We start from the raw sequence: 25,669 nt of genomic DNA on the forward strand, positions 1-25,669 counted from the left end.
CCCAATGTGGTTATGCCTAAAATCATATTACTTCCTGTAAATTTTCATTTGTAATTTTGTATCACTTTGCTCGCTTATGGTCTAGACTCTAAATTAATTTGAAATTGATAATCTGATTAGTCCCCCTAAATTTTCATTTGTAATTTTGTATTGCTTTGCTCGCTTATGATCAAGACTCTAGACTAACATGAAATTGTTATGTTTCCATAGAATCCATACATACATAATTGAAATTATACCAGAACTTAAAAAGAATAATCTTGGAGGGATTTTTCATTTTTCCTGCTAGGATAGATATCAAAATATTAGAAATGTCCTTATCCTTCCATTAAATTTACTCACCATATCCCATTTTTAAAACTTATAATAAAATGGATTTTCTCCTTCTTATATCCTCTCGTCCTACTTAAGATTACAAGCCTTAAATCTTAGTATCATCTCTCTATCACAATTTATCTCCCTTCAAATACATGTTCGTGGAATGAAATATTTCAATCACCATAAGAATATGGCTAGAAGATTCATAGTTGCTCAAACAATGGGATAATTAGTATCACAAAGGTATTGTGGTAATTTGGTTGCTCCATTAATGACTTGTAAGTTTTTCATATTAATCTAGACCATAGGAGTAAAATGATACAAATGAAAGTTTAGGAGTTACTTTAATTTTAGGCATAACCATAGGAGTAATTTATAATTTACCCTGATTTAAATAGGCATATCATCTGTAGCTGGATGCTTTCTTGAGTTTTAGCATATTTGACTATGTGTTTGTACAAATTGATTGGCAGAAGCATCTGTGCTTAAAATAAAACAATTCCTAGCATCTAATGCAACGGATAATTACTGTTGCTTCTGCAATGCAGATGTTATTAGACGCATAAATATGTTAAAAGAGGAAATTGCTCGGGTTGCTATGAATTCGACCCTCAGTCTTGCTGAGAAAAGCAAGATAAATGCAGCAAAGTACTCTGCTATGATGGCTCCGGTTATTGTGGCATTAGAGCGTCGTCTAGCCTCTACTTCTCGTGAACCAAGAACTGCCCATGAGATATGGTTCCGTAAGGAGTATGGGGAGCAGCTGAAATCTGCCATCTTAGGCCTCAAAACCCCCCCTGGATCTGCAGCAGCAATAGAAGATGTATGGCGGCCATTTAATGCTGTTGCAGCATCTTTGGCGACTCATCACCGAAAGTCATTTATATCTTTGAGTGAAGTGGCTCCACAACTGGCACTGCTTTCAACTTCTGATATTCCAATTCCTGGTTTTGAGAAGCAAATGTCCATGTTTGATTCCTCCGGAACTTCTGTTAGTGACATCCCTGGTGTTGTTACTGTATCTTCTTTCCATGAGCAGGTAACAATCCTATCAACGAAGACAAAACCCAAGAAGCTTGTTTTGCGAGGATCAGATGGCCAGAAGTATACTTATCTTCTTAAAGGTCGAGAGGATCTACGTCTTGATGCTCGAATTATGCAGCTTTTAGAAGCATTAAATAGTTTGTTGTACTCATCTAACAATGCTCATGGTCGATCTCTTGCAATACGGTACTATTCTGTGACTCCAATCAGTGGCCGAGCTGGACTGATCCAGTGGGTCGACAATGTAACTAGTATATATAGCGTCTACAAGGCATGGCAGAACCGTTCTCAGTTGGCACAACTTTCTGCAGTTGGCACTGGCAATATGAGCAATGCAGTTCCACCTATTCCTCGTCCGAGTGATATGTTCTATGGAAAAATAATACCTGCACTGAAAGAGAAAGGTATAAAAAGAGTGATCTCGCGAAGGGATTGGCCTCTTGATGTCAAACGAAAGGTTCTTTTGGAGCTTATGAAAGAGACTCCAAGACAACTTCTTTGGCAGGAGATGTGGTGTTCAAGTGAAGGATTCAAATCTTTTAGTTTAAAAACAAAAAGGTATCTTTTTTATTCCTCTATGATATTTCTTTTGGCAAGTGTTATAGTTCATGTAGTTGAATTTAGATCTTGGTAATGTCAAAATAGAATCAAGATCTTGTGACATCAATATGTCCGATATTGTTGCTTCTCTACATTCCCTTTTGAATAATAGAGGGTATGTTATCTGGAAATGCAGTTATATTATGTCATGTCTGAATCCTTAATAGGATAATGAACATTTCCATCCACTAGAGTCCCAATTGCTTCTTCTTAGATTTGTGTACAATGATCATGTGTTAACGCATACTTGGTTCATCACTTCTTCAGAGTCAATATGGATATGTTATTTTGGTACAAGTATACTTGATTGTTATTTGCTTCCTTTACTTAAATTGGTGCGTCTCCATTTCACTTAGCTTAGATTCCGATACTTCATGGTTGCATTGGAACTACTGTTAACTTCTGCGAAGGTAAGAATGGGAATATTCTGATTGTCAGATGTACAAGAGTTCAACTCTTTTATGGTACAGATGTTATCGATCTTATTTCTCCCTCTATAAGTTTGTAACCTGATACTAAATCACTTATTTCTCTTGCTTTAGTGCACTGTTGATGCAGGACAACGTCTTGATTGTAGAGTTGAGAAAAAAAAAATAGGAAAAAATAATTAAACCTGTGGAATCCACCAATCGGGGTGTCGGAATCCACCGACGTTGGAATCCACCAACAAACACTCAATAGGCAAAAGCTCTCAAAATATTCATTAATCCATAAAAAATGATTATAAGCTTTTATATAGGCAAAATAAAGTAAAAGATAAAATACGAAAATAGCGTTAGAAGGTGACTAGTCACAATCCTCGTTAAGCCAAAGGGTCACGGGTGCAGCCCTTTTGTGCTTACGAGAATAAACGTGACGAAAAATGGTGCCCCCACCAACTCTCCTGGGGTGGAAGAAACTCGACCCAGTCGAGTGGCTCTGATAGTACTTCAAAATGTCAGGGTCGAGTTGCTGTAACTCCTCGCAAGTGATCCACATACAATCAGACTCTGGTCGCCCGTGCCATCGAACGAGAAAACGGTGAATCCCTCATTTTGCAGTAGATGTTATTTGATCATCTAAAATAACGTCTATCTTTTCTTGTGATGTGGATGGGAAATGAGAAGTGGTATGTGGTACAACAGTGATGTCTGGAAGGGTAGTAGATGTAGCATAGGGTTCGGTAGGGATATGCATAGGTGGATGGTAGGCTGCTAGATCCTTAATATTAAAAGTACAACTAATGCCATAATCAGGGGGAATATTAATGACATAAGCGTTAGCACCGACACGTTTCGGAACCTGGAAAGGTCCTGCACTACGGGCATGCAACTTCCGAACAGCTCCCGAAGGGAATCGTTCGGGTCTGAGACGAATCATAACCAATGTTCCCAATATCGGGATCGGGATCGGTAACGGCTGTCCAGAAAAACGATAGGTATCGGCCGTATCGGCCGTTCGTATCGGATCAAACTATTTTTTAATTATATAAAATTCTAAATATTATTTAAAAATGCAGAAAAATGCAGAAAAATTTAGAAAAAATGACAAAAAATAAGAAAACAAAAATTACTCACAATGAAGTCTAAAAACTTAAAAAATGTATTAACTTACTCAAAATTTAAAACTTTGTTGAATACCGAGCTAGTTCTCGTAAATTTCTAGTCTTCATCATCATAATCACTATAAGTTTGTAAATATTGATGTCTGGGACCTGATGCTCTAAAAAGTGATTCCATAATATTAGTCATATTGTATGGATCTTGTTGTGTGACTTGCGTTTGAGGAGAATAATAACCAGCATTTAGATCTTGTGCCTGAGAATACTAAGGATACTGAGGATAATAACTAGCATATGGATCTTGTGATGACTCTAAACAATAAATACTGGATGTACCATAATCATAGAAACCAAAATGCATCTCATGACAATGTCGCTGATATGTATATATATCCTCAGTTTCTCTGTCTTCATTCCTTATGCCTCATTGACTTTCCTCAACAAATGTAGATGGAACAATCTCACCACCATATGTATCATCAGGACTATGATTAGTACTAGTAGGTATACTATCTCTCGCTGCTGAGTGACTCGTACCGGCCTCTGCCCTCGTCGTGGTCTTTCCCAATATTTCATCTAACCATGTGTTATCTCTGTCATCTAATAACCTGTCATCTATTTCTCTGATCCATGGAGTCAAGGGGTCTTCTTCATCAAAAACATGATTTAAATCAATCAGTTCATTTTCTGCCTTCTTAAATTTCTCTCCCTCAATATTATATTATAATGACAAAAAACTAACTTCTCCAATCTTTTCATTGTCAATTGGTTGCGTGTTTTTGTATAGATTAAGGAGAAAGTAGTCCAATTTCTTTCACACTGTGATGAAGACACAATTTGACTTAAAATCTTCTTTGCTATTGGCGTCAAATTTGGTGCCTCCTCCCATCCATAAATAGACCACTATTTAACTGGAGTGTTATGAGATATAGCTGCAACAACTTTAGTAGTACTGAATTGCCCAGCTCTCAATCTATATCTCTCCATCTGAAATCAGAAATATATTATTTGCTTATTGATTATATTGAAAGTTAAAACTTGAAATAAATAATAATAAAATTATTTAATTGAATCATAACTCACTTCTTTATCGCACAAGATTTGTTTATGAATATCGGGCTCAAGCTTGCTGATTACCTTTCTAACCCCCAACAAGATTTCACTATTATTATTGACATTTTTAGAGAATTAAAATCTTAGATTAAGAAAATACTCTGTAGAAATTTAAAATTTGTAAGCATTCAAATTTTTAAATATTCATAAATAAAAGTAAATTAAAACTTAAAACTTAAAAGCATGCTTACTGGCAGCGTGTATATCGCTATGTAGTTGTTTGTTCCATCTAGAATCAATCATCTTCCACCACTTCCTATAACTTTGGCCCATATTTTTTTTATTAATTCTTTAGCTATGTCCATTGCCGCATATAAGAAACTCATCTTAGATTTGTCATCACTGTCTACAAGTCTTAATAGTTTGATAAGAGACTCAAATACTGCGGTGGCAATTGTAATATTATCCCAAAATGTATTTCCAAGAGCCATATTTTTCAAAGTTTCACATAAATATTTATCTTTAGGTTTGATATTCTTAATTTTCATAGACCACTCATGTGATGTAAATATCCGCATAATATCATCCTTGTAGCACATGATGCTCTCCAAGGCTAAAAAGTGAGTGGCAAATGTAGTGATACCGGGTCTGATGATCTCCCTATCACCAGTCATCTGCCTGAGTAAATTAAGAACCCAACCATAGTTATATATAAAATTTATTAACCTCTGACCTTCACATATGACCATATCAATTTCAGGCTCTTTTGCAATATCTTTTAACATCAAATCAATACAATGTGCAGCACATGACGTCTAATATAAATGAGGTCTTTTAATCATCAGTAAATTTCCATCAGCTTTATAATTTGCCCCATTATCAATAACCACTTAGACTACTCTTTTTTCACTGATTTCTTGTACCACCTTATCCATCAACTGACAAATATAATCTTCATTTTTGAAATGAGCAGTAGCATCCACAGACTTCAAAAATATTATCCCTATGCCAGAGTACACTAAGAAATTAATTATACTTCTGTTTTGTTTACTCCACCCATCACATATCAGTGTACAACCAAATTCATCCCAATACCGTTTAAATGTCTCAATATAAATATGAAGTTCATCTACCTCTGAGTTAAGATATTTAGTAGCAATATCATTTGAACTAGGAGGGAGAACACCGGGCCCTACTGATTGTATAGCATCCACCATAGTGTGATAGTAAGGGCTATTAGCTACATTGAAAGGAATATGGTTGTAAAAGAAAAATTTAGAGATAGCTTTACCAATGTGTTTCTTTGCAGTTTTAATTCCTTTTTTTTTGAAGATATGTATCCATTGGTCCAATATTTTCAGACTCTGCTGTAATACAAGGAGTCCTATGGGTAGAACTGCTGCCCCCATATTCTCTCTCCTTGTATATTGACTGATCTAGATCTCTGAAAGTTACCACCAGTGCTTCTTCTCATCTCTTCTTCTTCTCTATGCATATTTCTGCTCTATTTCATTGCCCTCCTCATCTGTCTCTCCTCCTCATTCTCCTCATTCTCCTCATTCTCCTCATTTTGCTCACTGCTATCATCATCAATGTGTACAGGATTATACATTAATTCTTCACGAATCATTGACTCTCTTTGTTGTGTAGATTGTTTATCCTTCTTTTTGCCAATTAAATGAGCCAACATCTGTTTTCTAACTTCCAAAGACACTTGAGTGCAAGCTGCTACATTTCCTTGTCTTCTAGCTAAATGTTCTTTCAAACGGTTGACACCATCACTCATTTCCTTTCCACACCTGTTGTATTTAACGCGTCTTTTATCTTGCCCAATAGTGCTGCAATGTTGCCACCCAATGTCGGTATCATATAACTTATCTTTTAGAGCTATTGATATTTTAGCTCTGCAACTAAAAAACATAAATAAAATATAAAATAATTTAAAATTATAGCCAGGTGCTGCTGCTGCTCTGCTAGCAGAGAAGTCTCTTCTGCAGCAGCAGCAGCACCTGCTGCACAATGAAAAAAAAAAACTGAAAAAAAACTTACCCAAGGTCACCGGAGATCGAGGTCGTCGGAGAACGTCGCCGGAGGTCGAGGTCACCGGAGAGATGGAGATCTACTCACTACTCAGTCACTGGTGAGAAAAAGAATAAGAGATCCGTGAGAAAGAGATAAAGAAAGAAAAGAGAGAAAGAAAGAAAAGAGAGAAAGAGAGAGAAAAGGGAGAGAGGCAGGTGGGGGGGTGGGGACATTAATTATTGATGTCCCCCTGGTCGGATCCGGGTCGGATCGGGTTTCGGCCGAAACGGCAGCCGAAAACCAGTCAACCGACTGGTTTTGGTTGGGATCGGGATCGGCCGAAACTAGGAACCTTGATCATAACATAATCTCCAATATCGAACTCCTTGGCACGTTTGTGCAAGTCGACATGTATTTTATACTGGTGATTACTCGCCTCAATTCGCTTAGTGATCTCTTGATGCAAAGAATGAATATGATATGCAAATACTTCGGCAGACTCAGAGACTCTAGAATGAGATGACATAGGCAACAGATCTAGATGTTTGCGTGCTTTAAAACCATGAACAACTTCAAATGGGCTCATGCCAATAGACTTATTAATTGAGTTATTATATGCAAATTGGGCTATAGGAAGAATGACATCCTAGTTTTTGTTATGATTACCCACGAGACAGCGCAAAAGATTTCCAAGACTACGATTAACGACCTCGGTTTGACCATCGGTTTGAGGATGATAGGCAGTAGAAAATTTTAATTTTGTGCCAACCATGTATTATAAGGTTTTCTAAAAATAGCTTATAAAGCGAACATCCCGGGTCGGAAACAATAGTTTTGGAAGACTATATAACTTGACGATATGAACAAAGTATAATTTGGCCACTTGTGACGCATCAGAGGTCTTAACACAAGGAATAAAATGGGCCATCTTAGAGAAGCGATCCACAACCACTACAAGGATTGAATCATGTTTTCTAAATGTGCGAGGCAATCTTAGGACAAAATCCATACTAACGTCCTGCCACGGGTGATCAGGCACAGGTAACGGAGTGTAAAGTCCAGTGTTTTATTTTCTGTGTTTTGTTAACTGACAAGTCCTACATTGACCAACTAATTTTGCGACGTCACATTTGAGACTTAGCCAGTAGAATTGGTGCTCCACTTCCTCAATGGTTTTATCATGTCCAAAATGACCCGATAGGCCACCGGCATGGATCTCCCAAACAAGGAAGTCACGCACGGACGTACGGGGAACACAAAGCTTGTTAGCCTTAAACAAGTGACTGTCTTGGAGGGAATAACTGTCCAAAGCTAAGTTCGGATCATTCAGCAAAGTGAGAACGATTTTGCCAAAGTCCGGACAAGTTGTATAATTTTCCTTCATTTTGTCAAACCCAGTGACTTTGATGCTAATGGCAGACAGAAGGTTAACCCTTCGGCTAAGCGCATCAGCCACCTTATTCTCAACCCCAGCTCTATGTTTGAGTACAAAAGTGTACTCCTGTAAGAACTCGATCCAACGAGCATGTCTCGAATTTAGTTTCTTCTGAGAATTTAGGAATCGAAGAGCTTCGTGGTCGGAAGAAAGCACAAATTCATGCAAAAGTAAATAATGGCGCCAATAGCGTAAAGCTTGAATAACCGCATAAAATTCCTTATCGTCAGTGGAGTACTTTTGCTTAGCCTCATTTAGTTTTTCGCTGAAATAGGCAACAGGATGGCGTTCCTGGCTAAGGACACCGCCGATCCCGATGCCTAAGGCATCACATTACACCTCGAAAGTTTTAGAAAAGTCAGGAAGACGCATTACGTGCGCTATTGTCATTTTCTTCTTAATCTCCTCAAAAGCTTTATTTGCTGCCTTACTCCAATGAAAATCACTTATTTCTCTTGCTTTAGTGCACTGTATATCTCTTGTTAGTTCATGAATTTTTTTTTCTGTCTAGTCATCCAATGTCTTCAGGAACTTTTTTTGGGTTACTTCCTTGGCTGCATTAGCGAAAACTGCTGCATTTGCAGTCTATTTGCCAACTAGCCCAGATGATTTTGTCAAGGATTTTATGCCATTCCGTAGAGGTTGGCATTAGGTTGATGGCTAGTTGTCAAATGCTGCCATTTGCTGTCTACTTACTGGCTAGGCCAAAAGATTTTGCCAAGACTCTCTTGCATTAGTTTTCCATTTAATGGCATCTGCTAGAGGGATGGCATTAAGTTGTTAGCTAGTTGTGAACTGATCATTTGCTGTGTCTACTTACCAACTAGCCCAACAGATTTTGTCAAGACTCTCTCTTGCCTTAACTTTCTGTTATGTCAAGGATTTAGTGCAGTCTGACAAAGGGTTGGCATTGGGTTGACAGCTAGTTGTGAATACTTCCTCAATTTGTTCTGAACCCTAAATTGTTGATAAAAAGCTTTGTGCCACCCAAGAAAATCTCCTCTTTGCCCAAGCACACAAACAAAAAAAAAAGTCTGACCATCTATTCGTACAACTACAAACATGATCCAACAAAACTTACTTGCTTTATAGATTAGTTAATCATGATCTGAACCATTAGTAGTGTGTCCATATTTTGCATATTCCTTTTGTTCCATAGGGATGTCAAATTTTCCATTGTGTATCTCTGGCGTTCCTATTTGTACGACTGAATCTTCAGCAAGGAACAAAAGATGGGGAAAGTAATTGGAAGGATACAATTGTAAGTTGGAAGTGTTGTTATGCAATATGCACTAGTGCTTGATAGAATGCAACACTTGGCAAGGTGGCATAAAGAAGGAAAATAAGCAATAGAAAACACAGTTCTCTTAACTCTTATTCTAGGGATGAACTACACGTTTTAACTGATAGAAAATTGGGAGTGTTTCTGAAGTTATGGAGAAGCAATTTAGATGCCAAATATGTAGGGGTGGGTTAACTAAATCATAAGCTGGTTTTCTTTATGCATCTTGATTTATGTGAGTTGACATGATATAGATATAGAATTTAGCAAAGGTAGTTTGAAAATTTTCAAACTCTTTTTCTTTGTTGAGAAGGGATAACATCTGAAGATGACAATTGAAAATTTGAACTGAATTGGATCATGCTAAGCTTTTCCTTGGTTAAATCTAGTAACATTTGCACTAAAAAAAGGATGTTCAATTCTACTGCCTATTGGGTATGGGGAGCTCAAGATGTTTGCAATCTTATGTTTATTATCATATTTTTCTGTGACTTGTAACCACGGTGCACATGTGCATGCATTAGCTGTACACCAAGTTACATAAATCATACCTGTTTATTTTGTATCTGTTTTTGTCTAAGATCTGTTTCCTGATGGTATAAGACTTGCTTGCTCTGTTTAAAGAACTTTTCCCCACTTCATTTAATGAGCTAAGTTCAATGCAGGACTTGATCCTCGAATAGTTGTCTCGTAAGATCTTTGTAGTGGTTATTATGGAATGGATGTACATGGACACCCTTATGGAAAAATAAATTATTATGATTCTATGATATACTCGTAGGTATATTAGTTTCTTCTAGTGATGGAATATCTGGCAGGATTAACAAGCTAGTCTGAACTTTTGATAGCTATAGAGTAATCTATAATTTGCTAAATATGCTTAAGGCCTATTTTCTATATTATTTTATGAAGCATTTGTGAACATCAAAATGATTCAGTGATGGGGTTGCAGGTTCTCTGGTAGTGTAGCTGCCATGAGCATAGTGGGCCACATTCTTGGCCTAGGCGATAGACATCTAGATAATATCCTTATGGACTTCTGCAGTGGTGATGTTGTCCATATTGATTACAATATATGTTTTGATAAAGGGAAGAGATTAAAGATTCCTGAAATTGTCCCCTTCCGTCTTACTCAAACCATTGAAACGGCTTTAGGATTGACTGGAACAGAAGGTGCCTTCAGGGCCAATTGTGAGGCAGTTACGAGTGTTCTCCAGAAGAATAAGGATATTATCTTAATGTTATTGGAGGTGTTTGTCTGGGATCCTTTAATGGAATGGACACGCGGAAACAGCCAGGATGAAGCAACTATAGCTGGTGAAGAAAAGAAGGGAATGGAATTGGCTGTTAGCTTGAGCTTGTTCTCATCCAGAGTTCAGGAAATCCGTGTTCCTTTACAGGTAACTTTTTCTCTCATTAGTTAAGCATGTTAAGTGCAAGTTCAGATAGTTCCTTTTGTATACTGAGAAATAGAAATGAGAGTAAAACTTCCTGCATTAGTGAAAGTGGGGATAGTAAATAAAATAACACAAATTATCAGCCTGATTATTCATGATTTGTCCTCTATATGATTCAATTATATTAAACTCAGCCACTGTAGAAATTCTGCTGGCAGACATGCATGTAGCAGCAATATGATTCCCCAGAAGGCCAGAACATGATAATAATTAATAAGACTTCCTGAAAAGTGAGGCATGATGGTTGAGGCCTAAGAAGCATGGACACGGACATGGATACAACATGATATGTACACAGGGATAAAATAAATCTTGAAGAAATAGGACATGGCAAAGTAAATAAATAAAAGCATTATGTATATTATTGATGCGTTTAAAGAAATATTTTTCTAAACTTATAATATAAATACACAGGCATGCATAAATTATTCATGAAAGTAAAATAAAATGTATACAATACCGCAAAGTAAAAATATGATAATACTAATATGTGATAATACAATTCAATATTATGAGAATAAATAACTAAATGCTATTACTTAACTATAGTGGATGACATTAGTGAATCTGTGTTGTTACAATAATTTGTATTTATATAATTTTTTTGGATGCACTAACTTGTAATTGTTGCATTATATTTCTATAGCATATGCAGAAAATTACTACAATAGATAATTTCTATTATAGACTTTTATAGCATATGATAAATCTTATATCTAAAAAGTGTCTTTAAGAGTGTCTGAATTTATTCTATAATTTCTTAAATATCGGATACATTTTAGAAGTGTTTGATGAATATCGGTGTCTAACGAGTATCAGACACGAACACGGCATGCTATTTGAAATGTCCGTGCTTCATAGTTGAGAGCACTACTAAAGCTTAACTCCCTTCTTTTGAAATAACACAAAGAAATGCAATGTGGTAATGTGAGTTAGTGTACCTTTTCTTTGTTCAGTTAATAATTTAATATGAATAAAACTTCTTTTATTTATGGCTCCTAAATGATAGGATAAGAAACATTACTCGTTTATCTTGTTTTTTCTCTTTTGATGCAACCTATTCAATTTCTTGACTGGATTAGAAATCCTTTCTGTCGAGGTACTTTCTAATCTGCGATTCACTATTTAGTCCTTTCTTAGTCCTAAAAGAGTAAATTAGTATATTGTGAAATTGATATATTTAACTAACTGCCTCTCAGCATATGTAAGAGGTTCATCTCATGCTGATCTTGTCTGACGAAGCTTCTAATACTCCTATATCCTCTGAAGTTTTAAATGTGAAAACAAACTCCAAACATAAATAGGTTGAATGACTTGGATTGTGCATGCTAAACTAGCATGGTTACTAGATTGACATGGCTTGGCATGAATCACCATGGGTTGATGCTCTTGGTAGATCTCAATAGTTATTGCTCCACTTGAGTCCAAATAGTTGGGAGCTTGGGATTGCTTTTCTTCTTGTGCTTCGATACTGCCCTAATCAAGTTTCTTTCTATTTTCTGTGTGCTAAGATATTTATGATACATTAAACTTGGCCTACATTATTAGAATGTTCGTTTTTATGGTTCTAATTTCTAAAGAACTCCCTAGGAGGGTTTGTTGAGTGTGATGTAATTAATTTCTTTCTTTAACTTGTGAGAGAGATACAATCTGTTTTATTCTCAACGTTTCTTACTATTTGTGGGTCTACTTCTCTATATAGACCCTGTTCACAGATGAATCAAAAAAATATCTGGGGCTCTATTTGTATATATGAGCATGAACTCTGATAATCTCTCATTGATTTACTGGAAAGAATAAAAAAGGATTACTGGTTATGGATTCTCAATTTCAGGTTACTAGATTCTGGAACAACTGTTATCTATCATCTTTTGTATGAAATTAGTTTTGTTCTTATATTTGAGTTAATCTTAGGTTATGTTTCATAACATTCATGATATAATTCAAGCAGTACATATTATTTGGATGAAAAGAAAACCTCAAAAGGATAGTCACAGCTTCTGTCATAATAACCTCCTTAGTTAGAGCAACTCCAACCGGGCTCTAAATTCCAAATTTGGAGCCCGGTTGAGCTCCAATGGGGCTCTAAACCTAGCTCCAAATTTGGAGCTAGGAATAGTGGGGCTCCAAATTTGGAGCCCCACCATGAAAATGGAGTTGGGCCCATTTGTCATATCAACTTTTTGAAAATGCCAAAATTGCCCAATAATTGTTATATTCAATAATTTTAATTCCATTGGTATCCTTTATTAAATAATTTAGTTAGTTAAACTGAGTATATAATTAGTTTTACTAATCGGTTTTTAACAAAAATAATACAATTGGAAAGGTCTCATCGAGACCTTTAAAATGAATCTAATATTAAATTATTTTTGAGTTAATTTAAATTTAAATTTTTTTTTATTTATAAAAATGAGTCTAATAAATTATGTATCCTAAAATATAATTACTCAAAATTATCCCTAATGTAAATATTAAAAATTAAAATACATTAGATATGAAATACATTAAACATGAAATACATTAAAAATAAAATACATCATTCATTCCCGTGCCTCTGCCATAAGTATTCAATAAGTGCATTTCGAAGCTCAAAATTGGCCTCTCTATCTTAGATCTTCCTATGTCGAGTATGTAATTTCGATGCGTTTAATTAAAAAATTAGTAATTTAAAATTACTTCTAAAACTATTGAATATTAGTCTTATTTTAAAGATCTCAATGAGAGTTTTCTAACCATATATTTTTTATTAAAAAATAATAACGCTAATGTGATCTATTAAGTAATTTAAAATAACTAATATAATAATAGTTATTATATTATTATTTTAATATATATGGAGCCCGGTGCGTTGGAGTGGGCTCTTGCTCCATTTTTGGCTCCAGCATTGGAGATGCTCTTATAGGGTTAGAAATGTTGAATTCAACTCGCTTTTATATAAAAGTTGTTTTTCTGAAGTCATTATGCTTCATTTTCTCTTTAAAGTTGAGTCATAGGCTCATAGATAAAAGGTGATAGGAAAATATTAGATTAACTTAGTTGATTTGAACCCAAATTTATAATTTATAATTAAATTTCATTATTAGATTTTTTTTCCCTAAATTTTAATTTATTCAAAATTAATATGTCAAATTGACATGTTAGATTAACCATGTTCAACTAGGTTTTGATTTTAATTATTGAACTATTGTTAATTAAATGAATGTATTCAATCATTGTATTTGTTGAATCATGTTTTTACTTGACTATTGCAATATTTTTGTTTAAATATGTTATTTACAACATTATTTAAGGATAAAAAGACTCTAATAGTCTAATGTAGGCTTTAATATGTACATTTAAACTGAAAACATTTTGAAAGACTCTAAGAAATTTATTAGAGGCATTAGAGGTGTACCACTAAACATGCAAGGGCATGCTGAACCGGCACGACAATTGATTGTTGGGAAACAAATTGCCCAACTAACAGAGAAAAGTTGTACTTATCCTCTCTAATTATGAAAATAGACTTAACACTACATTTGTTATGTTTTGCACTAATCTTATCATAGTACTCAGAATATAAGGCAGAAAATGATTCAATCCATGATTGCAAAAGAGAAATGCTTTTATCATCTTTTAATTGCCAATTTGATTGAAGAGGAATATGACATTATGATGATTTATCTGTGTATCAGGAGCATCATGATCTTCTGGTAGCTATCTTACCAGGTGCAGAATCTGCCTTGAAGGTGTGATGAGAACTTTCCTTTGAGAACGGTAATACCTAAACATAGATTGAATAAACTAATTTTTTGTTATACTGTACGCATGCAGAGATTCTTAGATGTCTTGAATCAATATGAAGTCATATCTGCTATCTTTTATCATGCTGACAAAGAGAGGTCAAGCCTTCTGCAGCATGAGACATCTGCAAAATCAATTGTAGCTGAAGCTACTTCAATTACAGAAAATTGTCGGGCATCATTTGAACTTCAGGCTCATGAATTAGCACAAGCAAAAGCTGTGGCAGCTGAAGAAGCACAGGAGTTGGCAATTTGGGTGGATCAACATGGAAGGATTCTTGATGCATTGCGAAACGGTTCAATTCCGGCTCCACAGACATGCATAGGACTTAGTAGCATGGAGGCCTTATCTCTTACTTCAGCTGTTCTAGTATCAGGAATTCCACTAACAATTGTACCAGAACCAACACAGGCACAATGCTATGATTTGGATAGGGAAATTTCTCATCTAATAACTGAGTTAGACAATGGACTTGTTTCTGCTACTGAGACACTTAGTGAATATGCGTTGGCATTACAAAGAGTTCTCCCAGTTAATTATAACACAACCAATCCAGTAAGTGGATGGGCGCAAGTTTTGCAGTTATCAATAAATAGCCTTTCACCTGATATTCTTTCCCTTGCCAAAAGACAGGCTGCAGACCTTGTTGCAAAGGCCCAAGGACAGGGCCTTGATTTGATTCAACTGAGACATCGAGATCTCTCTCATAAAATTGAAAGTTCAATAGCAGATATCCAAAGACTTGATGGTGAATGTTCTGAATTGATGAATTCAATTGGATCAGGTACTGAAGCACAATCTAGAGAGCGCTTACTGTCTGCATTTATGAAATATGTGCAGTCTTCGAGCTATGCAAGGAACGATGATGGCTTGTCCATTTCTCATCCAGCTCAAAATAAACATGATGGAATAAGAAAGTTTAGAGCACATGAGGATCTTGAAGAAAAAAGCACAAAGGTACTATCTGTTTTAGGAATGGCTGTGATTGAACTCTATAAGGAGGTCAGAACAAGAGTGCTTGAAATATCAACTAAACCAATTGAGACAGCTGGCTCGAGAACAGGGTGCAGTGGTTTACAAGCTGATCTTGGCATTGGTTTTAAGGAATTTGAAGAACAGATTGAAAAATGTGTTCTAATCGCAGGGTTTGTTGAGGAAGTTCAGGGAGTGATTGGCATAAATTTGCTTAGCACAAGTACTGATAATGAAAAATCTATATTAGGAAACTGGACTTCTACTTTTCAGACTATTATGCAATCAATGACTCACTTGATTGAGCAAATGATTGAAGTTGTTCTACCAGAAATTATCAGATCAATTGTTTCACACAATTCTGAAGTAATGGAGGCTTTTGGTGCTCTTTCACAGATCCGTGGTTCCATTGATACAGCACTAGAAAACCTAGTTGAGGTGGAGCTTGAGAGAGCTTCATTGATGGAGTTGGAGCACAACTACTCTGTGAAGGTTGGACTGATCACGGATCAGCAATTAGCTCTTGAAGAAGCTGCTGTGAAGGGGCGAGATCATTTATCTTGGGAAGAAGCTGAAGAACTAGCATCCCAAGAAGAAGCATGTAGAGCACAGTTAGACCAACTTCACCAAACTTGGAGCCAGAAGGATATGCGGACCTCATCTCTTGCTAAAATAGAAGCCAACGTGTTGAATTCACTAATTTCTGCTGAGCAATATTTAGCATCCTTGGCAAGCATTGAGCATGAGGGTGATCTTCATATAAGAAGAAGAAGCAATACTCTTGTTGCCATCTTAACAAAGCCCTTTTGCATGCTGGAATCTATGGATAACTGGGTATCGGCAAATGGCCCAAACTCAAGCCATTCCAATTTGATCCTTGCAGATCTGGTTTCATCAAGTTCTTCATTGTCTGAGTTAGTGTGGGCATTAGGTGGATTACTGAAAAAACATACCTTCTTTATCTGGAAAGTTGGTTTGGTGGATTCAGCTCTTGATTTGTGCTTGCATGAGGTTTCATCTTCAGTGGAACATAATTTTGATTTTGAACAGCTTTACAGTTCTCTTAAAAAGAAGCTCGCAGTTCATTTACAAGAGCAGACTGTTCGGTACTTAAAAGAAAGAGTTGCTCCTTCTTTTGTATTGCTTTTAAACGAAGAAATAGATAATTTAAAGCATGTCACCGAAGGAAGAAGAGAGCTTGTTTCTGATCAAGTAAACAGAGATGCTGGAGCTGTGAAACGAGTACAGCTTATGCTTGGGGAATATTGTAATGCTCACGAGACTGCTAGGGCTGCCAGATCTGCCATTTCTCTTATGAAAAGACAGGTGAATGAGCTCACCGACACTTTAGGCAAAACGATTTTAGAAATGGTTGAGGTGGAATGGCTGCATGATCTTTCATCAACTCATATACTGAACAACAAAGTCCTGTTGCAAAATATTTTTGCTGATGATAAGTTCTTTACCCTTATTACAAACCTTAACAGGTCAAGAATATTGGAGAAAGTAAAGTCTTCCATGTCATCAATAGCAAGATCGTTAGAGTGCCTGCAAGCTTGTGAAAGGACTTCTGTGTCGGCAGAAGGACAACTTGAACGAGCCATGGGATGGGCTTGTGCCGGCCCAAATACCGGTGCAACAGGTAATTCCTCGGGTAAGAGTTCGGGTATTCCTTCTGAATTTCATGATCATCTGTTGAGAAGGAGACAATTGCTTTGGACGGCTCAAGAACGGGTATCTGAAATGATTAAGATATGCACTTCTGTACTGGAATTTGAAGCATCCAGAGAGGGTCTTTTCTGGACACCTGGCGATAAACCTTCTGGGAGATCTACTGGCAAAGGCAGGGGATGGCAGCAAGCGTACTTGAATTCCTTGACACGATTAGATACTTCTTATCATTCATTTACACGTGAGTTTGCAAACTTTATATTGTTCAATGCCTTCACTCTTTGGATCATGTTATTTATTGTGAATATATAGCATAGGAAATGGACCAAGTTTAGCCCTTGCAACAACTAGTAAAGTCTGGACACGGTCAAATTCAATATAGACTATCCCAAGCCCCACCAATGAATAAGCCCCTTGGTTAAAACCTGAAGCTTGATTGAGCCAATTGGGATTGACTAGCAGAGATGATGTTGATTGATTGAGGACAATGGTAATGGTAGACAAAAGACGGTGGCGATATTTGTTGAAGGACGAAGGCAAAATAGAGTTTGGCATTACCATAGATAAGAGCTCTAATGTAATACAGGGAGGTGGTGTGCTCAGGTTAATGACTGAGGCAGGAGAGGTTTTGTGGCCCCTGACAAAGCAGATGCTTGTGTCTGTAAATGAATAGATAGATCTAGAAAAGATAAATATTGGATTATAATTATATATTTATATTTGTATATGGTATGTTAGGCATTAGACAGGCTGAGAAATGCAGCTAGAAGAAACTAAACACTACACGGGAGTTCCATTGGTCTTACATACAATTGTTAATGAGTGTCACTGTTTGTTGAATCATTTTGTATATGCTAAGCCATACACATCTATAGGCAAGGAAATAGGACAGCAAATTGGGCTGCCAATATAGTAGAGTGGTGGAGAACTGGGCTTGGCATAGAGGTGATGGGGACATGCCCATTCTCTTCTAAATTTCGTAACTTTTGATAAATCTGGCACTGCTATGGCTCGGATAATGAAAGCAGACTAGATTTGCTTCTTTCTTCTCAAAACACACACACACACACACACACACAATAAGGATCAAAGAAGTAATGCATCTCTTATTCAATCTCAAAACTTATATTAATCGGCAATTGAAACTGATACTATGCCAGATGGTTTGAGAACAATCAACTTCAGCAATAGGGAGCTTACAATAGGGAGCTTACCACAATTGATCTTGAGTAGATAGATGTTTTTAGGTCCTTGATTTCTCCTGTTTGAATTTGAAATGAAAATCTTGGATGTAAACATATTCAAGAATAAAAGGAAGAAGAAATTTAAAAAATAGAGAACCCAGGAAAAGAACTCTTAGTTGCAGGAAGTGAGATAATGGTATTTATGTCTTTTTATATTTTTAGTATTAAATATTTTAGCTTATATATTAAATATTTTAGCTTATATTTGTCAAAAAGTAACCAGATATACACATAAATATAAATTTTAAAAGGATATGCATACAAATAAAGAACGTCGGAGGGGCATAGTTGTAAACAGATCCTATTATTTTTTGTTTTGAAGTTCTAACTATTATTTTTTTTCTCAACTAAATAAGAAAGAGTAAAAAACTTAGTTCCAATCTCACATTATCTGTCTCACCAAACATTAGAAAGTGATAAGAAACTTATACTTTCCAAGATCACTTTTACTTCCTGACAACCAAAACACCCTTAAAGTAGAGAATTTGACCAGAAATAAATAATTATTTATGGAAGAAAAATAGGATAATGGACTAATAGTAGCCTTTGATCCATCCTACGATGAGAGGGGACTTAAGGGGTGTTTTATTTTTCATTCTGATTATATTTATTTGTCCCTAAGGGGTGCTCTAGTCTTCCTTGTAGGCATTGGACTAGTATCTGAATCATCTAGGTCTCTTTCAGATAAGGATAAACTAATATTTGAATCAACTAGATAAGGATTACAATAAGAACTCTTTGAGCTAAGAATGAGTGTTTCAGATAAATTAAGATATATTTTTGATATTAGGTTAGGTATTTTAGATGAACTCGGAGCTAGGATGTCAGGACTTAGGTTTCCTTGTGAGATAGCAACCTTTAACAGCTATCAAATTACTCCCTTTTGTCTAACCTTAACTAAATGTAGAAAAGTGCCACATCATTGAAAGATCCAAATGATCAAATGGCTGAAAGAATAGATCAACTAAGGTCAAACTTACCCACATTAAGAGAATATAGAAATTAAATCTAACCTTTTAGTCTTCAAACTTGGTCAAGCAAAACAACTCTAATTGAACACTAATTAAGTTTATTTGAATCAAAACCAACTATATCAAGTACAATTGAACCACATACATCTTTGTTGTGCCCAATTAGCCCAAAAGAACCTAAATTGACTCAAAATCAAGTTAAGAATCATCTTACAAGCAAAATAAAAAAGGTAGGCACCACTGCTATGGTAATGGTATGCTTGGGGAACCTATGAACCATTGAGAGAATGAGAGATATTCCTGAATCTGATTTCTGACAACATTCTTATTGGTTCTCCAATTCAGGTGCTGAACATGATTGGAAGCTGGCACAACACAACATGGAAGCTGCTGCAAATGGTTTGTTTTCTGCAACCAAACAACTTCATGTTGCCTCTGTGAAGGCAAAATCTGCTTCAGGTCTCTCCTTGTTTTCTTGTGTGCAAGTTGTGCTTCTGACCAGAATTTCATTCTCGTATCTGGTTTTGCGCTTGGGATATATTTTCTGATTGATGCAATCTATAATTTACATATCTTTGCAGTTGATCTGCAAGACATTCTTGCAGCCATGAGTGAATGTGCTTGTGAAGCTAGTACAGCATTATCTGCTTTCAGTCGTGTTTCAAGAGGTCATACTGCCTTAACTTCTGAATGTGGCTCCATGCTTGATGAGGTATCAGATTTACCTGGCATACACACTTTTTTAAATTGGGATTTCAGAACACTCTGTTTATGTTCTTCTCAACTTTGTGACTTGTTAATTCAAAACAGAACTGATATGTGATATATGTCATTTTCTAATGTATTTGCTACTCATACGTCCAAATAAAGAGAGATTTCCATGCAATTGTAGATATGCTTCAAGTTGTCTATTTGATCCTTTTAGTGGAACTTCTAACCAAAAGCTATTGTCTTTCTCTTGTGCTCTAGACTCCTCTGTCTAGAAGAACTCTGTAGGTTTGCACCTATGTTGCATGAGAAATAATTGCAACACTTAGAATTGTCCCTTAATCTACATATTCCATGGCAATCTCCTGTTTTCCATTTTTTCTTTGGTCAAAACTCCATTATTGTTTTATAGAGAGTTGATAAGGTTGACTATTGGTCAACTTTATGTTGTTTTTAGCATAGTTTCCAGTTTTGGCCGATCCCGATTGGCTAGTTTCGGGACCAGCATCCCAATTTTAGCATAGTTTCCAGTTTAGCTAGTTTCGGCCTGTACAAGCAGCCACCTACAGCAGCAGCAGACAGCTAGAGAGAGAGAGGAAGAGAGAAAGGGAAAGAGGAAGAGAGAGTGAGGGAGAGAGAAAGGGAGAGAGAAAGAGAGAGGGAAAAAGGAAGAGAGAGTGAGGGAGAGGGAAAGATTAAAAAAAGAGGGTGAGAGAGAGAGGGAAAAAGAAAGAGAGAGTGAGGGAGAGGGAAAGATTAAAAAAAAGAGTGAGAGAGAGAGAGAGAGAGAAAGAAAAAAAGAGAGTGTAAGAGAGAATGAATACTTCAGACTAACAGTTAGAGGGATAAGAAAGAAGAGAAGGAGGAAGAGAGATTTTTACTTTTTAGGCTTTATATGTGAGTAATTATTATTTCTTATTTTCTTATAATTTTTTCTAAATTTTTAAAAATTTCTCAACATTTTTAATAATATTTAGAATTTTATTTAATTAAAATAGTCCGATCCGATACAGGCGGCCGATACGGCTGATATGTATTGTTTTTTCGGACAGCCGATCCCGATACCGATTTTTAGAACCTTGGTTTTTAGTCAGTGGACACATGCTGTATTCTGGGTAAAATTGAGATTGTTTACATACTACCATGCTGCCAGAACTGTACCTAGTTGATTATTATGTTGGCGGTGTTTGTTAAATTTTTATACCAGTTAAGGTCCATTTTGCACAAAATATCTTGGATTAAAAGGAATCATCATGAATTGATGCATGTTACTTCCTGTAGGGCTGTCAAATTGTTATAAACAAGCTCAATGTAATATTAAATGGGACACGTGTTTGTTTTATCAAAACTTGAAACTAATTTGACAATGAATTCAATCAGGTCATCTTAATGATTAGTTCAGGCATATGATGCTGGATGTATTGGTTAACTTCTCTCTAATATTTAAGATACTTCTTATTCCTCTGCTAGAGTGTCTATAATACCATATTTTCTGGAAAGGATAAATATATATTGATGATAAGGTAATTTGGACATCAAGTTACAAGAAAGACATTGTTTACTCTTGGTTCATCTTTCTCTGGTTGCTAGGACTGCACTTTCCCATATTATAGTACTCAAGTTGATACTGATCTGGTCCTCCATTTGCCTCTTTGGCTGTTCTTCATTTCTGTCTTACTGTGTGCAGGTTTTGGCTATAACAGAGGGTTTGAATGATGTTTACAGTCTAGGAAAGGAAGCTGCTACAGTACATAGTGCACTTATGGCAGATCTTTCCAAGGTTTTCCTTTTGCCTAATCTGATATTTCGCAAATCTTTTTTCTCTTGTCTAAGCAGATAGCACACTTTGCTTACCTCAGAAAAACATTTTATTAACTTCTGTGAGATATACCAGAGTTAGTTTCTTAATCACCTACTATTTTAATACTGTTTTTGTCCTTTCAGGCAAACATGATACTACTTCCACTTGAAGCTTCACTGAAAACTGATTCAGCTTCTATGAGTGATGCAATATCAAAAGAAAGTGAAAGCAACACCAACATATCTATTGCACATGGAAAAGCATTATACCAATCTTATATCTTTGGCCTTAGGGAGGCTTGTCAAACTTTAGCATCCTTGGTTCCATCACTTACTCAGAGCGTAAAGGAATTACATTCCATGTTAACCAAGCTTGCACGACTTTCAAGTCTACATGCAGGGAATCTCCACAAAGTAATTATCTCTTTTCTGCTATTGGACTTGACCCTTTAAGCACTTTTATACAATGGAGTAGTAGCTGAAATATATTGATGAGTCCCAACTCCCATCACTTTGCAATCTCATTGTAAGGGCGCCAACTAGGGTTGGTAACTTTGAAATTGCAACGTAAGCTGAACCTGAGCTTTTGGATCCTGAGCCAACAGACGTGTTGTGGATTATTGGGTCCCTACGTTATAGGGGCGCACTCAAAAGGATCTTATGCTTTGGCCATAGCAACACTATTTATGTTATGTAGGTCATGGAATGTGCAAGATATAAATTTGGAGAGATTACATATCCGTCAGTGAAGTTTTAGTGTCTATCTGTCTATTTATTCTGCACATGTATCTATGTGTATGGTCCACTCTATACACACAGAGTTACACACACATATGTCTATGGAACTTGTGCTATTTTCCCCCTTATGTAGGACATATGAGAGGAAGCTTATTTGAAGTTCTATTTTCCAGGCTCTTGAAGGTCTTGGAGAAAGTCAAGAGGTGAGGTCTCATGACCTTTTGTCAAGGTCTGACCTATTGCATGGTGCTGCTTCATTGGCCGACAAGGATAAAGGACCTTCCATGAGCAGAGAAGGCAGCACTCAGGATATAATTAATGCTGCTGAGTTTTCTGTGCAAAATGAGCAATGGATTTCTCCTCCAGAGCACACATACACCAGCAGCTCAGGATCATGCTCTGACATTACTGAAGTAAGTCTTTCTGAGAACACAGAAAAGGTTGAACAAATCTTGCATCTTACAAAATCTGGAGAGGACACTTCCGGCACCATTTCCTTAGTCTATGCTGATGGACTAGAAACTAATTATGCTGAAAAATCAAAATCCAAAGTTCCAAGAGATGACTCCAGTAGTAGTACAGCTACTGCAGATCTACTGTTCCCAAGTGACAATATGCCAGCCTTATCATTATCCTATAAAGCTAAAGTAACCCATGTTGATAGTGCGCATGATGTGGAAGAGGTTAGAGTTGAGGAGACGAAGCCATTAGCTGGGAAAAGAGAAGAGTTGCTTTTAAAGCAGATCAAAGGTCATGCTTGGAGTGGTGATGATTTAAACCCCAATTCTGATTCAGCTAGCCGAATAATGAGGGGTAAGAAGAAAAAAAGAGTTAGACAATCTTAAATCTTACTGTGATTTTCCATGCCCCTTCTATTTCGGTATTAGCTGGCATTGCGGATATATGTCCACTTGTGGATTATGGCGAAGAAAATTAATCCCATATTAATTGTCTATGCTGATAAATGCTGAATTTTCCTTCTTTCTCAGGTTATTGTTCTTTACATTTTTTTTTCCGCATCTATATATGTGTCTGGCAGAGTTGTATATTGGTTCATTTCTGATAGAAACGTAAAATCAATTTCCTGATGATGTTAAGGCAGATACTTTCTTGTCTTTGTGACAGTTGAAATTAGCTTTGGAACTTTACATGACAGTAAAGGCCCAAAATTCCAAATATCACCATTCTGCTGACAGGAATCATGTAGTGACACATTTCTAAATCCCTAACCACAAATATGATTTATCTTATATTAGGCCGATATGCCGAAAATATGGTGGAAGTCACCATTCTGCCGACAGTTTCTTGCAGCAAATATTTATTTTACAAGTAAACAATGGGAAGAGTCATGTTTCTCCATATTCCGAGGATCTAAATTATGAGAATAATAATTATAAGTTAATAAGTTATCTGAGCTTTATTTTTCTTGCAACAAATATTCCCAGTTAAGGTCATGAAGATCTAGATAGGACCATCTGGAAAAGGATTATCGGATTAGTATAGTGCAGTGCAAATAACGAGGATTAAAAGACCTACGAGAAGAAACTGATGGTAAACATGAATGTAGTGAAATTAATATCTGAGGCTCTGAGCAGTATTGCATTGGTCCCTTATTTTTGAATGAAATCACTCCTCAAAGTAGTTTGAGTGCTAGTTTGTGTTCATTTTTCCTCGAGGCGGTGTAAAGGTATGCCTTTAAATTCTGTCAGGGCTTTGCTGAGTAATATGATTTGTATTCCTTTAGCATGTTTCATTGAGTTTTCTTCTTCTACCTACTATTTGCATTTTACCAGGGTTCAAGACTTTTTAGTAGAAAGAGATAATGGTTGTGGAATTTCTTTCAGTCATTAATTATATTCTTATGGATGACTCTTTGAATAGGTAAGAATGCATTTGCTTTGTCGGTGCTGAAGCAAGTTGAACAGAAACTACATGGGAGAGATATTGAAAGCATTAGGTATGTAAGTAGTTTATAAGAGTTCCAGCGTTTGATCACTTCTGTGAAATTCTTCAATTCTTCGTTGCAAGTGAATGGCCAAAATTCTTCTGTAGGTCCTTGAAAATTTCAGAGCAAGTTGACTATCTTCTTAGGCAAGCTACAGATATTGACAACTTGTGCAACATGTATGAAGGGTGGACACCTTGGATATGATCCATGTGGAATTTGATTTTTTTATTAAATCTGGTCAAGTAAGTATAAGCGGAAACTTCAGTTAATTATATCAAAGTTCTTCAGGAAGTCACAATAGGCCAGTTTTATGCTGTTTCTTTTTGTGTTTTAAATTTGAACTTTTAAGAACAGAAAATTTATACTATTCCACAAACTATAGAGCTTTTTGTGCCAACTTTTTTGGCAGGCTAGCATGTTCTCTTTTCTAACATTTAGCTTTTATATACTTATGTTACTAACACGAATGCAGGAACCTTTATTGCTTTTTGTGGTATACATGTCTTGTTTCATCTTTGACTCAAATAAAATTTACTCATAAGAATGAAATATGTAGGAATAAAAAAAAGGCGTTTTTAAAAAATCAAACATTTAAATCTGCCTTTTAGACCAAAAAAGCACTTTATGTGAAGCCGAACAAGCAAGCTAGGGCTTAATATAGGTAATTTTCAGTTTTAAGCAGAAGAGCAGAAAGAAACCATCAATTTATTAGTTGAGCAGTCCAACAGAGGTGAAAAGGAGATGGAAGGGAAGGAAGAATATCTATGGTAATTAAATAGAAATAAAGGAAAGAACTGCACTTTCAGCCTAAACAAAATAGAAGAGAGAGAATTGTAGATAGTATGGAATTAAAATAGGACCAAGATAAAGAATCACAGCCATGATGTTTGAAAAAAACATTCTATGTTTTTATCTTCTGTTCCTTTTCTAGTTATTCTTTCACATAAGGAATTCAGAAATAATAAATTTACTTTAGCAAATTTTAACAGCTCATTGTATATTGGGATCATAGTCCGCTATACATCATGTATATTTTTCATATTGTCTGGAACTGTTTGCCAATTTTCTTTTATAGCTATG

General features: G+C 36.0%; 1 protein-coding gene across 2 annotated transcripts in view; it reads left to right on the top strand.

Moving 5' to 3' along the window:
• LOC140785935 (uncharacterized) overlaps positions 1-25,669 on the top strand; it is a 33,758-nt gene that overhangs the window by 7,472 nt on the left and 617 nt on the right. The window contains exons 5-15 of one of the 2 annotated variants that reach the window (XM_073134049.1): positions 867-1,920; positions 10,247-10,694; positions 14,429-14,482; positions 14,568-17,421; positions 19,741-19,854; positions 19,977-20,107; positions 21,791-21,883; positions 22,048-22,317; positions 22,815-23,454; positions 24,523-24,598; positions 24,694-24,831. In XM_073134049.1, the coding sequence (XP_072990150.1) occupies positions 867-1,920; positions 10,247-10,694; positions 14,429-14,482; positions 14,568-17,421; positions 19,741-19,854; positions 19,977-20,107; positions 21,791-21,883; positions 22,048-22,317; positions 22,815-23,454; positions 24,523-24,598; positions 24,694-24,793 (5,834 nt within the window). In that variant the 3' untranslated portion in view covers positions 24,794-24,831. Of the gene's footprint in view, positions 1-866; positions 1,921-10,246; positions 10,695-14,428; positions 14,483-14,567; positions 17,422-19,740; positions 19,855-19,976; positions 20,108-21,790; positions 21,884-22,047; positions 22,318-22,814; positions 23,455-24,522; positions 24,599-24,693; positions 24,832-25,669 lie in introns of those variants that run through there. The other variant, XM_073134050.1, reaches the window with a different exon arrangement.

The sequence above is a fragment of the Typha latifolia genome, chromosome 4, assembly GCF_019914945.1.
Source record: "Typha latifolia isolate L0001 chromosome 4, TyphaL0001v2, whole genome shotgun sequence".
NCBI classification, from domain to species: Eukaryota; Viridiplantae; Streptophyta; class Magnoliopsida; order Poales; family Typhaceae; genus Typha; species Typha latifolia.